This window comes from Callospermophilus lateralis, chromosome 8, assembly GCF_048772815.1.
Source record: "Callospermophilus lateralis isolate mCalLat2 chromosome 8, mCalLat2.hap1, whole genome shotgun sequence".
NCBI lineage: Eukaryota > Metazoa > Chordata > Mammalia > Rodentia > Sciuridae > Callospermophilus > Callospermophilus lateralis.
The window spans coordinates 37,112,261-37,129,283 of record NC_135312.1 but is presented as its reverse complement, the minus strand read 5'-3'; the positions used below and the strand labels follow the sequence as shown (position 1 = coordinate 37,129,283).

General features: G+C 37.1%; 1 protein-coding gene across 1 annotated transcript in view; it reads left to right on the top strand.

Annotated features, from left to right (window-relative positions):
- Corin (corin, serine peptidase) overlaps nt 1–12,596 on the top strand; it is a 127,792-nt gene extending 115,196 nt beyond the window's left edge. Inside the window, 5 exon segments of the mRNA XM_076864658.2 lie at nt 1,997–2,228; nt 5,832–5,977; nt 6,762–6,869; nt 10,031–10,144; nt 12,241–12,596. Coding sequence (XP_076720773.2) covers nt 1,997–2,228; nt 5,832–5,977; nt 6,762–6,869; nt 10,031–10,144; nt 12,241–12,596 — 956 coding nt within the window.
- The last annotated feature ends 4,427 nt before the right edge of the window (nt 12,597–17,023 follow it).

The window sequence follows — 17,023 nt, the reverse complement described above, 5'->3', positions numbered from 1 at the left end:
TCCTTATAAAAATAATATCTGTAGAACCCTTGAGTCTTTAAATTAAAAAATCATCCTGGAGCTGTTTTGGCATTTCACCTCAGTCCCTCTTGCTAATCTATTTGCATGCATACCACTTTTTAGTTGAATCATTAAATTCAATTTGAATAATTACTCTTAATAAGACATGAAGTCTTCAGCCTGCCTGGGCTAATTTTACAAAGACACTCCCTTGATTACCTCTCTTGCCTTGGAAAATGTGGCACATTTGCTGTGAACATTGAGGGGACAGGAAACCTCTGTACTGCATTCCCTCAAACCTGCCCCAAACCATTTATCCTTGAAAGCTTCTTGAGTTACTCTTGCTCTTTGAATCCCTTTGGGCTCATTGTTTTTTTCATAACCACTGTCTTAGTAAGCTTAGGCTGCCATGACAAAATACCAGAGGCCAGGTGGTGTGAACAACAAACATTCGTGTCTTACAGTTCTGGAGGCTGAAAGTCCAAGATCAAGATGCTGGCAGATCTGGTCTCTGGTGAGGGCCTGCTTCCTGGTTTGCAGATGATGGCCTTCTTGCTTATATCCTCACTTGATAGAGAGCAACAGTTCTAGTTTCTTCTTCTTATGAGACACTAATCCCATCATGTGTTCCACCTTCATTTAGACATCATCTAAACCCAATTGCCTCCCCCAAGGCCCCCCTAATACTGTCACATGGAGGGTTAGGCTTTCAACGTGTGAATTTAGACATGAGGGAGACACAAGCATTCGGTCTATGACAAACTATCGTAGCCTGTACACATCACTCTGCAGCTACCAGCACATGTGTCCTTTTTCCTACCAAGTTTGTGGAATTCCTAAATGTTCAGAACATTATTTACCATTATTTTTGTATTTATAATACCTCGAATAGTTCCCGACACCTTTTATCTCCTGTTCTCTGTCCTCCTTTCTGATACTGTACTAGATACTGTCTCTGAGATCAAAATAAAGTCTTATTTCTCAAATATCTCAGAATTGCATGGGAGAGGAAGTTAAATACAGAGTAAAGCAGAGTGCAATGCTGTTTGACAGGAATATGCCTAAGATGCTGTGGCACTCAGAAGAGACTCATTCTGGGGGTAGGAGAGGAGGAGTATTGGCCAGGAAGGCTTGGAAGAGGTGTTTGTTTTGAGTCTTCCAAGCCAAGGAGGAGTTAGCTCAGTGGGGAGGATGGAAGAGGATCATTCTAGACAGCAGATGCCATATGCACATGGTAGCTAGAAGCATGACCCCATCTGAGGGGATGATTGCAATATGTCAAGGAAGGAATGGAACAAACAGTATGTGCGTAGATATGCAAATCTTAAAATACCAGTGTCACAGGGGAACAGAGTTCACTGCAGCAGAGATGTGTTGGTGGTGCAATAGAGATCTGTTTCCATAGGCTGGAAAAGTAGGCTGCAGCTGAAGAGTGAAATAACCTTGGGTTCTAAGCTAAAGTGGTGGATTTTTTTTTTTCCTGGTTGGCAAGAAGAATCCAACACATCTCAGCCTCCTCTTGCCCTGAAAAGTTGTAGCCTTTTATTTACATTTGATGATCAACAATAAAGTATGCAGACAGAAGTTGTCTTAATTGCCTATTTAATCAAACTCATAGATTTTTTTTTGAACCGTTCTATTTTAGAAGAAACGAAAAATAAATCAGAAGGTGAACTGGAGTGAATAAAAAGAATCATAGAGTCATATTCAGATGAGTCAAATCAAGGAGAAAAATAAGACACTTTCTAATACGTACGTGCCGGGCTCTGTGCTAGCAGCTACAAAGGCAGAAACCCTCCTTGGTTCACCTTGATGCTTCATTAACTGACTTATTTATTTTTTGATATCTGCAGAAAAATGTCATACTCCACTTGCATTCTGATCTTTGCTGCTGTAAAGAAAGAGTAAAATAGACTTTAAATTTGTTAAGTTTAAAGGAGTTGCTTTTACAAATAAAATCTAAAAACGACTATTTGTATGTGTGTTTTTTTGTTAGGTCAGTGTGAACCCATTACCCTGGAACTCTGCATGAATTTGCCCTACAACCATACAAATTATCCAAATTATCTTGGCCACCAGACTCAAAAGGAAGCATCCATCAGCTGGGAGTCCTCGCTCTTTCCAGCACTGGTTCAAACCAACTGTTACAAATACCTCATGTTCTTTGCTTGTACCATTTTGGTACCAAAGTGTGATGTGAACACAGGCCAGCGCATCCCCCCCTGCAGGTAATATGATGGGTTCTTCAATAAGTATCCTAATTTTATTTCCAGAAGATCTAACAGAAAGAAGATGTCGTCAAGTTCAGACAAAATAAATATCGCTAAAAGTCTCTGGATTTAACAAATGATATATTTAAAAAGTAAAGTAGTAGGAATGGTAAAATGAGTATGTGAGTAAGAATCCATGACTCCAGAGAAGCCAGGGAAGCGAGGAGTTTGTGCACGGCCTTTGATGATAGGTCATGCACTTGAATGAATACAACCACACACATTTCACTGGAGTGGGTCAAGAAGCATTTTTAAAAACTGTAGTTAGCAGAGAAAGGAGGCATATGTGTCTCTTTTCTCTGCCAACATTGATGTGTTTAAAATGCTGCATTCTGATAGCACTCAAAAGTGAGAGATATTACACAGGGAGACAGAACACCAGCCTCACAGCTTGGATAGGGATGGACATCACTGACATTTTTCTGCTTCTCTGAATGAAGTAAAGTAAGGGACAGAAACTGAGAGTGTGGCTTGGACTTTGTGCATGAGTGATAACCTGGAGATCAGAAGTATTGCTCTGGAGTGCACTGTTTGCATTCAAGTTCTAGATCCCTAGCTGGAGTGGAGCCTTAAGGCAAATTCTTCAGGCTCTCTGCCTCGGTTCCTGTACCTGGTGAAATACTAAGGTAATGGGTTCAGTTGTTGTGAGATTAAATGAAAATGCATAAACAGAAAGTCCTCTGATGGGTCGTGAGCCCTGTGATGAGATAGCTATGATGACAGCACAGGAGCACAGTTGTTTAGTGAAGGTGTTGTTTGTCCTCCATGCCACGGGTTAGAGATTGTAGTACAAGAATGTGCCCATACAAGACGACTATCACAGTGCTGTTTCCCATTAAGAGTGACTATGCAGATGTGCCTGCCAAAACATGAGTGGTAACTACACAAACCATATGTTAGAATCAGAAGTCACTTAGAACTTCAAGAAAAGGCAATAATATCAATATAGTAGACAGATGGGAAAACCATAAATTAAATACTAAATACCAAATGGATGACAAAATAGGGCCATCTATAGAGTCAGAACAGGAAACAATAAAATTACAAAATGACTTGGGGTACTTGTTAAATCATACAAAACGAGGAGAGTAAAAATATCAGCTTGTGCAAAAATAATTCTGAAAATTTCTGTCAAGTTGTCTTTTCAAGTATCACCAATAGAATAGATAGCAACTTTATATTGAAAAGCCATTTGTAAATCTCATTCTACTTTTGCTAAGTAAGGTCAATTGTAATAGTGAATAATTATTTTTAATTATAGCTAACATAGTCTTTGTTTTTTTATATGTACATAAAATTTTTTCTAAATGCAAATTCTTTGCTGTGAATATAAATTATCTCCATATATAATTTTATAATTTCAGGGTTTGAATTTGAAATTACAATGACTAAGATGAGACTGTTTCTGAGGAATTATTCAGTTAACATTTTGGTGAACTTCTTCTGGATGCTTTTATTCTGTTTCTTAGATTTTACTCATATATCTTTCATCTTCAGTGGCTAGCAGCATAAATTTTATATTTTGATATTTGTTTATAAAATTTTAAATATTATGACAAGAGAATATGCTAAGAAGTTCATGAGCAATACTTAGTTGATGTTGCCAAGACTGTTTCTTAATATTAACATTTAACTTTTAAGTCATTTGTCTAAAAATATATTGAACATTGTAGTCATGACAGTATGCTAGATACTTGAGGGTCATTATGCTGTCTCTTGTTCACAATAGTCTTTTGAGTGAGGTGTGAAATGTGAGGATTGCTGCCTATGACTGAGCACCATGCAGGTTATGATGAGAACAGCACTCTCTGGAATTGTGGTGCTGCATACTCAGTGATTTCCATTTTTTAGAAAAAAATTGAAGTGGTAGAGTCAGGGTCTATGCAGTTTTCTGTGTAAGTTAGGAATCTGTGGTTAACTTAAAATAGCAGCAGCCATTGATATATACATTTGTTGTAAATCTGAAATAGAACTATTTAGTCCAACAGACAGTTATTGAGCACTATTGAACTTCCCATTTTTGCAAACCGAATATTAGAATGCTGTGGCTTCATTCTCATCCCGAATTCTGAAGCCAAACTGAGTTATGCTTTGCTTGTGTGGACTTACACCTAGATAGAGTTTCTGTGAATCTTCCTCATTTGATTGCTAAACTTTCCCCAGCAGTTTCTGGCAAGACACTGGAACTGATCTTTCTGTAATATATGTCCTGATTCATCTAAAAAAAAAGGAGAAACTGGTTGAGATTAGTTATACAGATTGTATATCTTTTGTCCAAAATGCTTGAGATCAGAATATTTGCATAAACTTTATTGGTTGAACATCCGTAAAAACTGAAAATCCAGAATCTGAAATGTTCCAATTTGGATTTTGGAGCATTTCAGATTTTAGACTTCTGATTTAGGGATGCTCAACCTGTAGTTTAAAGTTTGATTTTCTTGAGAAGTAAGAATGTATTTAAAAGAAAATAAATCTGCCTAGTGTCTTTCTGGTTATGCCTACTTTTTTCTAACTATGTAACTAATTTTTGAGTAATGAAGCAAAAACACCTCCCACCCCCCATATCCCCAGAAGGTAAGGAAACCTCCTTTGAGACATGTTGATGCCTAAAGTTAAATATATCCCAGGCATAAATGAGATAACATACACAAAAGCACCCAGCACAGTTCCTCCTGAGTAGCTGGGATTATAGGCATTCATCACTGTGCCTGGCTTGTGCACATTCTTAGTGTAATTTTTCTTTAAAAAAACAGTTTCACTGGGCATGGTGGGGCATGCCTGTAATCCCAGCAGCTCAGGAGGCTGAGGCAGGAGGATTACTAGTTCAAAGCCAGCCTCAGCAAAAGCAAGGCGCTAAGCAACTCAGTAAGACCCTGTCTCCAAGTAAAATACAGAATAGGGCCGGGGATATGGTCCAGTTGTTGAGTGCCCCTGAGTACAACCCCCAGTTACCCCCCGCCCCTCCCCCAAACACACACACAAAAAACAAAAACAAAAAAGTTTCATTTTAACCAACTTAATGTCAATGTAGATAAGTTTGGGACAGCTACCAAGTTTTTCAACAAATTGTTGAAACTGAAATAAGGGAGGCAATGCCTTAGGTAAGCCAGAGTGGCCCATGAGGTGACTCCCTAGCTGGTCATTGGAGGGACAGACCTCAGAGGATGGGAATGTTGTGTAGACTCTTGGCAGCAGACTACCCAAAGTGGACTCAACCTGCTTGGTGTAAAGGAGTGGAGAACTTGTCTTCTTGAAAGACCAAAGAGACAATGGGAAAGGCCAACTAGAGAAGAAAATCTGCATCTGGGAAAAATCCTTGTTTCTCTTTTTAAAATGAAATTTCTTTTGGTGAAAGTATATTGCTGGAACATATTCTATTTGTAGAGCTATTTCTCAACTTTAGTTTCCTAAATACCTCTATGTATGTGCATGTCTCTATATTTGCATACATTACTCCTTACATATAGACCCAGACTCTCACTTGGTAGAATTACAATCCTTCATACATTCCTAACATCTGTCCCATCTGCCTCTGACATTCTGACTTTCTTGCTGTTTTAGAGTACTGTGTGAACACTCCAAAGAACGCTGTGAGTCTGTTCTTGGGATCGTGGGCTTACAGTGGCCTGAAGACACAGATTGCAATCAATTTCCAGAGGAAAACGCAGACAATCAAACCTGCCTAATGCCTGATGAGGATGTGGAAGGTTAATTTTTAAATTAGTTACAGTGGGGCGTCTACCAGGAATGCACACATCAGCTACCTTTTGAAGTCTTTCTGTTTTGAGGGGGGTGGTGTTGTTGCTTTTCTATTTAGTAGCGAGTCAAGCGCATAGGACTTGATTTCATTGTTGACTTTGGTGTATATCTGTTAGACATTGTCATCATTTTAAAAATAAATCACTTTAAGAAATAAATATAAACTCAGAGATGAGTTCAAATTTTCAGCTGTTTGCCCTTTTGACCATACTTCACTTGAAGAGCTGATTGTATATGGTTACTACTTCTGAGCTGGAGTCCTGGCAGTAAAGGTGAACATGAAACCTTGGTTCCTTCATGCTCAGAGCATTTAGGGGCCTTGGCAATATAGGATTACTAAATGGAGAAGTGTTATTGAGAACCAGTCCACCATGGGGAAATATTGGGATGTGGAGGTGATTTTGATATCCTGAAGGCAGCTGAGTAGTCATGAGTGCTAATTGCACATGGTACTTTGGCTCTGGCCACTGCTAGGTGGTGCATTTAAAAAGATAATTCATCACTGGAAAGCTTGAACACTAAGTTGCTGATCCAAAAAGATGACAATAAGGATGAAGGAGAAAGATGCTGATTACCAGACAGAAGAGAACCTAGTAAACCTCAGATGTTTTAGCTTTTGAGGGCTTTCCTGTCTTCAGTAATAGCTGCTCAATGACATGCCACATGTAAATAGATCATTTAGCTGAAGTTTTTGGAGTTTCTGTTCATTGAGAGTAATATTGTTTTTAACAGAATGTTCACCGAGTCACTTTAAATGCCACTCAGGAAGATGTGTTCTGGCTTCCAGAAGATGTGATGGCCAGGCTGATTGTGACGATGACAGCGATGAAGAAAACTGTGGTATGTATGTGAGCTTAGGAAAGGGCTGCGTTGAAGAACATAACTTTCACGTACAGCATTGAATCATGACCAGGATCAAATGCTAATGTGTCTGCTTCTTTTATTATTAAACAGCAGAGCATAGATTGATGTGTTTTCCCTGTAACCTCTTGAGTTTCTCTAAATTACACTTCTATTTATAACCTTAGTGGTATATGTGCAAATACTTAGTAAAAGAAGAAACCGTTCACAGATATAAGGAATCATTTTTGTAATTAAATTATAAAGAAGAGGTTATATAGTTTTCTGCCAAAATAATAGTATTTTTGTGTGTATTTCCTAAGTTGCATCTAGACGCATGAAGACAGAGTTGAATCTCCAATGTTCAAATTTAATAGGGGTTCATTTCCATGCCCTCTCTTACTTTGTCTCTGTCAGCAAAGGATAAAACTCTTCTTGATGTTTCTACCATTGAGCTCCAAAATCACCAATGGAAAGGTGAGAAATGCCAATGGTAGTTTGAGTGGAGCTAATTCTTACTTTATTTCCCTGTAAACTTTGGTACTTATAAGCTCAGAATGGGCCAGGGAATAGAAAGCAGGCAGTACTTTTAGTAAACAGTATTCTAGAATAAAGCAAATGATTGAAGGGCTATCCAAAGACTGGTTGTGTTATGATTATTTAGCTTGTCATGCCCCTGAATAAAACTGACACTTTTTTCATTGAAAGCACATAAGGCAATACATCTTTTTAGATCATTTCATTCTTCTGGCCTTTGAGGTATGAAATATTGCCTTGCTTCCCTAAATGAAATTTCTTCAGACTTTCTTGTTTCACCAAATGTCACAAACAGTCAATAGAAATCCTAACGGCTACCATAAATATGGACAAGTATATCTTCTAGAAAATTACAGCTGTCAGAATGACAGTGCAACAGCCAAGGCTAATTTTTACTATGGAGGAACATATAGTATTTTGATAACTTACTGTGTTTCCTTGTTGTGTCTTTCTTTAAAAAATAAATCAAAATTATTTGAATATCATTTATATGCATTTATTGAGAATGCATTAAATTTGTTTGCTTAAAATGACTTTGATGAGTTGTCCTATGCTAAGATGCACTTCAAAATGGGTTATCTTAGAGAGTTCACAGAGGTTGCATGGTATTCTACTGGAGTGGCTAGACCCACATTTTCAGCAGGGAAATTAAATATTTGAGAAATGCAAAAGCTGTTGTTTTTTTTTTTTTTTTTTGCATTTCTTGGCAGATAGCTTTCACGTGACTAAAAAGTTTGCATTCTGGAATATGTTATACAAAAAAGTACTATAGTATAGGATAGGTTTAATTGATCCTAAACTATCAGGTTTCTAGCTAATAGTAAGTTTTCATCAATACGTTAATCAAATAATTAAAGGTATACCAAAATTCTAAAATAGGCTGATCTCTATTAAATATTCAAAAATACTATGGAGAACTAATCAAGAAAAAAATTAAGATAGGTAAGAAATTAACACATTGGTGTTAAATTAATTGTTGTAAATGTACCAATTTAAGAGAAAATTGTCAGTTAATATTTCAAAGCAACTTACAGTAGATATTTTATGTGCCCCTTTGGGACATATGCATGCCCTTACATGGTCTTGCAGCAGGTTGGGAGGATAAACCACTTACAATTAATAAGGAAATTGGATTGACAGAGACCCAAAGGAGGACTATTAGCAAGTCATTCAGTTCCCCTTTTCTGTTTGTTTTAAGGTGTGCATAGGCATACCATTTGGTAATGCAGACACCAGCCCCAGAGAAACTGGGAAACGAGGTTGCATACCAAATTCACATTTTTCTGATTCATTCTATCCATTGGGATATTGAAGGCAGTTAAATGATAAAGCTTTCCTGAGTAATATGATGTTTAACTCTTCATGAATTTACAGCTTTCTCCCAAATTCTAACAGCATTATTAAATTTTCCCCTTGAAACAATACTTATTTAATTCAGTTATAAAATCTTCGATGTGTTACAAATTAATTTTACTTTGCATTTCTTTAGCACTTTTCTAACACTTAATCTATGGTGATGTTGTGGTAAGAATTGAATTTTTCAAAAAAAAAAGCAACAGATTTTTTTTTCTCAAAGCTGATTCAAAGAAACCCAATCAATCATCTACAATTTTTCCCCATATATTTGTACAAAGTCAGATGACAATAACATTTTGGAAGAGACTCCTTATTTGATCACTACTTTGTATTCCACTCACCTTTAAATAAATTATAATCTCCTGGGAACCACAGTCTTGGTGTTCACTACATAAATTCCACTTACAAATGTGTTAAGGGCCTAACACATGCTAGCTGCTATTCAGGCAGGAGCATGAAGGGTGCTTAAAAGCTAAGTGCTGTGCTGTCTCTTCCTTCATGCCCCTCACAACCAGGTGAGGACCATGAATCTGACTGGAGTGACAAACACATTAGACACTTGGCATGTTTCAACAAACATGAAATGCACTTCATTTGAGTCAAATGGCATTTACGAAGTCCATCATAAATGTTTTTTATTGCATATGCAAATTGCAGCTCAAATTAGGAACATAGGGCCTTGCTCTTGTCCAATCATGTTCATTTCTCATATTGATTGATAAAGTTTCCAACCTTAGATCTCTGACTTCTGTAAAGTATTTCCTTTTGCACCTGGCTCTTAAAATAGTTTTGTAGATATTTAGCATGGGAAGAAAGTGTTTTGCTAAATTTACAGATATCCTCTCAAATTGTAAAGTGAAATTACATCTTAAGATCACATGCATTTGGATCTCTAGGCTTTGGCATACTTGCTTTAAAGCACAACTTGTCATTTTTTGTAGAGAAGTCTTATGTATTGGCAAATTGATTCAGAAAGCAAAAGGAGCAGCTACATGTGAATGTTAATGAGTAGTTGCTTTTTCATTTTTTTCCTCGTTTCCCATATGTTGATTTTGTTCTTCTGTTAGGAGAGCTTTATGGTGCAGGATAAGGACTATTGGGTGCTTCTACTCTCAAAATTATGATTTTCAGGGTATACATAGGTGTTGAAACTTTTTAAGAAGAAAGAAAATGTGATTGTGTTTTTAATTTTTCTACATTGCTTGATCAAATTCATCCTCATTTTCAACTGTACATCTATTGCAACTAACCTTTTCTTCTGTCTCCAGGATGTAAAGAGAGAGATCTTTGGGAATGTCCAACTAATAAACAGTGTTTGAAACACACAGTGATCTGCGATGGTTTCCCAGACTGCCCTGATAACATGGATGAAAAAAACTGCTGTAGGTGCTAACAGGAATTTGTCAACACAATGTTTTTATTGTAAACACAAGTCATTTTACTTTGAGTACAAATTAGAAATTTGGAGTAATGTATCAAAATCTTTTAGCTTATTTAAATCATACATGCCAAGAGGAAATCAGACATGTAAAATGTAGACACAGGTTATTATTCTAACATTATTTGTAAAATTATGGAAAAATTAATAACCACTGATATATCTAAAAATAGTTGATATAAAATAAAAACATGTAATGAAATAATAGACAAACATTAAAACAAATTAGAGAGGAATAGTTTCTCCTGGGTTCATTTCATAACTTTAGTTGATGTACATTGATAAGCTTTCCGTTACTGTCACAAAATATCTGATATAATCAACTTAAAAAGAAGAAAGGTTTAATTGGGCCCAGAGTTTTGGAGGTTACTAAAGTCCATGATTGGGTAGACTCACTGTTTCTTGGACCTGTGGTGCGGCAGCATTTCATGTCAGCATGAGCAGGGAAGATCTGTTTGGCTCATGATGGTGTGAAAAGAGAGGAAAAGAAAGGAATTGGGATCCTACTGTATTTTTCATGGGCATACTCCCAGTAACTAGAAGATATTCTACTAGACCTCACCTCTTAATTGTTCCATCATCTTCTTCTTGTGCCCCAGGCTGTGAACCAAACCATTCACAAAAAGGCCTTTAGAGGATATTTATAGTAGTTGAATGAAACAAAAGCTTCAATATTATGTGAATTGTTGCCCTGAATTTTGAAAGAACATATGCTGACATATAGAAAATGATTGGAAGGTCACAAAAATTGACAATTATAATCCCTGAGTGGTGAGGTTATTAAATTTTTGTGTTTTAAAATTTTTGTTTTAATATCTGAATGAATAAACATCATTTTCAGAACCAGAAACATTATCTCTTAAGATATTTTACTAACAAGTTGCAGAAAGCCCAATTCACACGGACAATGAAAATATTTATAATCTTTTGTTATCATATGTATTAAATATGACTCCTTGTCATGTAAAAGTGAAGTGTAGGGTAAATTCTCGAGACCCTATTGGGAGTTTAGCACTTTGTGATTCTCAGGCTAACTAGTGAACAGCCACAAAAGCCTGGGCCCGTGCCCAACTCCCTTGATCATACTCAGTAGGAAGGAGATAGAATTTTGCTCTTATCTCTGGAATATCACTAAAGGATTCACTCAGGTCAACAGAATTTGTGTAGATGAGAAAAGACTTGTTCTGCAAACAGCCGAATTCCAAAAAGGAGCTCCAAGCAGGGGAACGAATCAGAAGAAGATGTTGTTTCCTCAGGCTACCTCTGTCCCAGTCTGGGGCACAAAGCCCGGTCAGCAGGGTTTGGGCAGAAGCTGTCTTGCAAAGCATAACCCACAAAACCGTAAGCCAAGGCCTTTGTTTGGGATCATATTTGGAGTATTAGTTGTACTTAGAAAACAAAACATTGAATTCAGAAAAATGCCATGCCCACCTTAAACTAATTAGGATCCGTCAGCTGGGGATGATGGATGTGGAGCCCTGAATAAAATCAGGTTTCCTTAGAAAAGAAGAAAGGAAATGGATGCTAAGTAGGAAACCGAGGAGATTTACTATAATATTAACCCCTCCCCCCCAAAATTATGTGTGACTGAGAGAGTAATTTAATAGTAGGTTTTTTTTTTTTTTTTTTTTTTTAAAGAAAACCAAACATGTCCATTTATGTGAACAGAGCTTGTTTCCTTCCTGTGGTGGGTTTAGTCTCTCATCTCTCTTGCTCTGTTCTTTAATCCTTGGTCTTTCTGTTGCTACAGGTACCTTCCCCTCTTCTCCCCCACCCCAGTCTGATTCTTACAACTAGAGAATCTAGGTTCTTGGAGACAGTAATTCTGCTGAATTTCTATTTGGATGAGTTCACCCCTATTCCCTGAGATGCCACAAGTTCTGTTATTCTGCCTCAATACCTGATGGCAGGCTCCAGTGAGCACATATTCTTTTCCTGCCACGTTCCTCCTGGCAAATGAGTATGTGCGTGTTAGTGACAGTCACATTTATTTCCAAAATGTTTCAGTCTTCTCACTTCTTGTCTCCCCACCCCCACCAGCATTTTGCCAAGATGATGAACTGGAATGTGCCAACCACGAGTGCGTGTCCCGTGACCTGTGGTGTGACGGAGGAGCAGACTGCTCGGACAGTTCAGATGAATGGGACTGTGGTAAGCTGCTTGTTTGGGACAGCTGTTGGACACTCTTGTGCCTGTCAGCCATTTCAGCTAAATGAATCCTAAATTACTTCATGGGTTTTACTAACCAAGTTCATCTATTTTGTTTTACTGTTATAAAAGCTGACAGTGGTGACGCATGGATGTTATTTCCAAGTCACGGAAAGTTTCTGTCCAAATTACTCCTATTTGAAATGTCTATATTGCATGTGAAAACTTTTGGGTTCCAATTTTTGTAACCATATACTTCCTAGAAGAGATTTTTTAAAAATTTTATTGTCACTCAGCTTTAATAATGATAGCCTCTCATTCTTGAATGATTTATACTTAATAATGATAAATTTATACATCTCAGAACAGGGTATTATAGTGGTCTCTCCATCTGCTCTGTGTTCTTGCTCCACATCTGAATGGGACTTGCAACTAGTTCCTTACTAGCTAGGATTTAAGGCATTTCCTACCAGTACCACCAATGTGGCATTTCATAATCTTGAGTTATCTGATTAATTCCTTCATTCCACATTCATCTCTCCTTCCATTTACCTGGCTCTCATTTCAGTCCTTTGTGTCATTTGTGAGTTGGTTCAATCACAAGTCTCATGTGTGTTGTGATCAGTTGCACAGTGTCACATAAATGATCTGTGGCTCATTAAGCACAGAGACTGCTCTTTTACAGTATAGGAATTACTGCATACATGTTAGTCCTCAATTAGCATCACCTTCACACATTTGCAATCTCATGTGCTTTCTCCTAAGGAAATAGTGTAAAGAGTTACAATTAGCTTCTTATAATGAATATGCAAATCCGGGCCATGTCTCTGGCCATCTTCTAACTCACTAAGGAAAAGTCAAGAACTGCCCGCCTATTGCATGAAAGTCTTCAGTTCTGATGCATTAGGTTTTAGTTTTCATCACACTGAGATCAGTGATGTGCACATGGAGGATATTTAACAAATGGTTCTTTACCAAAATAAATAAGAATGAATGTATTCAATTGAGTCAAAGACATATAAAGTTATCACTTGGTTTCATAAAAAGAAATGTTTTTAATTAGCATTTCCTGTCTTTCCCCCCCACCAGTGACCCTCTCTAAAAATGTCAACTCGTCATTCCTGACTGTCCACAGATCTGCAGTGGAACACCACGTGTGTGCAGATGGCTGGCAGGAGACCCTGAGTCAGCTGGCCTGCAGGCAGATGGGTTTAGGGTAAGGTCAGTAGTTTGTAGCCCTGATGAATTTCTCAGAGGGTCTTGTGGAACTTGACAGTAATATTTTCCTCTGATGCAGAGTGAGTCAGTGCTCTCACAGAGCTCTCAAAGCTGGGGAAATGAATCAGGTGAGAGGACCTTCTTTAATTACAGGCACCTGCTCTGAAGAGTGTGGGCTGAGAACTTATTTTGATGAAGCTTCTAAAAGTAACTGAAGTAATTGTATTCTAAGTACTCCTGAAATGAAATACTTTTGTCATTTATAAAGGCATTAAGATGGTTTCCTTTGTGGAATGGGATGGAAAAATCTTGCAATTTCCCCCCAAGAGGTTATTGAAAATTCCTTTTTAAGTGACACAGATTTTTTAATAAGTTGAGAAACAGAACTTGAAGTGCCTGGTATTTCTATTTGCTTTAAGTAATATAGGAAATGTAAATTATGAAGTAATTCATCATTTCTTCTTTTTAGCAGAATGAAAAGACACTCTAGGACAGTTTTGATACACTGAAATAGATAATTTGAAAGTTAGAGACTTACTATTTTGTGAAGTTTTCTTTTTCAGTTCCATTGAAGATGAAATCAATAATTTGCAGTGTCTTAGAAAATACATGTGAATGTGTGTGTGTATATATCTATGCCTGTATGTATATGAAGATACATTTATACACATACACGTATACATGTAATATATTTCTTTTACTACTAAAATATGTGAGATTTTGGAGAAATATAGAAAGGAGAAAATAGAGGATAAAGGCCTTATAAAATTCTAGAATAAGTGGGGCATGCTGGCACATACCTGTAATCCCAGAGATTCAGGAGGCTGAGGCTGGAGGATCACAGGTTCAAAGTCACTCAGCAACTTAGTGAGGCCCTACGCAACTTAATGAGTCTCTGTCTCAAAATATAAAATAAAAAGGGCTGGGGATGCAGCTCAGTGATGAAGCACTTTGGGTTCATTTGCTGGTACAAAAAAAAAAAAATCTAGAATAAAAAACTAAGCAGAGGACATTTCCCAGGATCCAGTGAGCGAACTTGGAACAATTTTACAATAATGAGCCATTCAATTATGAGATGGCAACTAGCAGCACATTTTGTTATCCTAGTTTGAAGAATTATGTAACTCCCAGCATCTTGATTCTATTTCTCCACTGCAAAGACCCATATCATTGGGAAATTGAGTAACTGTAGATAATCTATACAAATATAAAAAGCTTTAAATTTTGCCAGGCTGGGAAACTTGAAGTTTTCAAGATCTATTGAATTAAACTCCATTTTTTACAACTTTCTGATTGTGTCTACATGAAATGGGATATGATTGTGTCTACAGGTAAATGAAAAGCCCTTTGAACATGCTAATTTTGATCTTTCCTCCAATACCCAAGATATTTCTTAATGTACAAACTTGATTACATAACTATAGTAACCTTATTGAGATTTCTGAGGCAAAGTCAGAACTACAAAGATTTTACAACTAGAAAATTCTTTTTATCAATCTACTCCAAATGTAACTCATCTATTGCAAATACAAGGGATTCTGTTTTATATACTCTACTCTGTATTTCTTTTCTTTTTTTAAATATTTTTTAGTTATACATGGACACAATATCTTTATCTTGTTTGTTTATTTTTATGTGGTGCTGAGGATCGAATCCAGTGCCTCACATGTGCAAGGCAAGCGCTCATCCACTGAGCCATGACCCAAGCCCTCTTTTATTTTTTTATATGGGATTTTTTTATTGTGGTAAAATACGTATAACATGAAATTCCCCATTTTAGCCACTTTAAAGTTTTCAGTTCAGTGACAATATGTTTACAATGTTGTACACCCACCACAGCTATCTAGTTCTAGAATGTTTTCATCAACTCCAAAGAAATGATAAAACCATTAGACATTACTCCCAATTTCACCCTATTCCAGGCCCAGGTAACTATTAATCTGCTTTCTGTCTCTACAGATCTACCTGTTCTGATCATTTCAATATAAAGGAAGCATACAATATGTAATCCTTTTGTCTGTAAAATGTTTTCAAGCATCTTTGTTATAGTGTGTATTAATATTTCATTCTTGTTTATAACTGAATAATATTTCATTGAATAGATATACCACATTTATTTATCCATTCAGATATTTGGGTTGTTTCCACTTTTGCTCTTGTACAAATATTGGATTTAAAAAACACTTATTCCTTTTGCTCCATTTTCTTAACAGAGCAGGAAAATGAAATTTTGAAATTAGATATCTTAGATATTTCAAATCTATATTGACATGATATTTTCATTTTAGGTAAGTTTATTTCACTGAAGGGCTAGGAAAATGAGATGGAAATGTAGCTGATAAACCATACTTACCATTTGCTTGGATTAATAGGTAATGAAAAGCCTAGTAGCGTCAAGTAGTGAAAAGTCAAGTGTCAACTCTTCCCAGGTAATAAGCACTAGAGCTTTTGTACTGTTTGATTGCTTTCAAGTTTACTCTTCAGTTTACTAAGTAGAGTGGCTCATACATTAACAAGGGCTAGACTGGGACAGGAATGAAGAGAATGAACAAGATGAGGCCAAATTCCTGCTAAGGAAATGGTTGACTTAGGAAGCTGTACTTTACAACAGTCTCTGGAGACTAGCTGCTGTGCTGCAGATTCACATTTCTGCCACTACTGGCACAAAAGAGTTTTAAGTAACCTTGAACCATGTGCAATACCCTTGTTAGAAGGGGTTATCTGGCCATGCTTGGCCCACACTTCAACTGCCAACCTGGAGGAGAGGGAATGACTCACCTTCTAGTCTCTGGGGTGGGGTCTCATGCCATTGGTCTACCTTTATGCTTTCAAACATATTCTGTATCAAAAACTTGAAGTTAAATAAAGCAACCCCCAATTAATTCTACTCAGTATCCTCCCATTTGGTTTTTTGAGTATCTGCTTATGGGCCCTGTACTGGGCTAGGTATAACATCAACAGAGTTTTTAATGTAATAGGGAAGACACACAGGGAAACAACTGTGAACATAAAGTTAGAAAAAAGTTCCGGATATTTTGTTTTATTTTTTGTTATCTGCAAATAGCAGAGTTCATGGCATTCCTATTAAAATTATATGAGAGAAACATTCTACTCTAATCTTATCTTTGGAGGGGGACAGGGCACTAGGGACTGAACTCAAGGCCACTCGGCCACTGAGCCACATCCCCAGTCCTATTTTGTATTTTATTTAGAGACAGGGTTTCACTGAGTTACTTACGCCTTGTTTTGCACCTGGGTCTCACTGAGTTACTTATGCCTCGTTTTTGCTGAGGCTGGCTTTGAGCTTGCTATCCTCCTGCCTCAACCTCATGAGCTACTGGGATTACAGGTGTCTGCTGCCATGCCTAGCTCTTATCTTGGTAGTAAAAATTCATTCATTCATTCATTCATTCATTCAGCATGCGTAAGAACATCATTGTGGTGTAGTGTCTGTCCA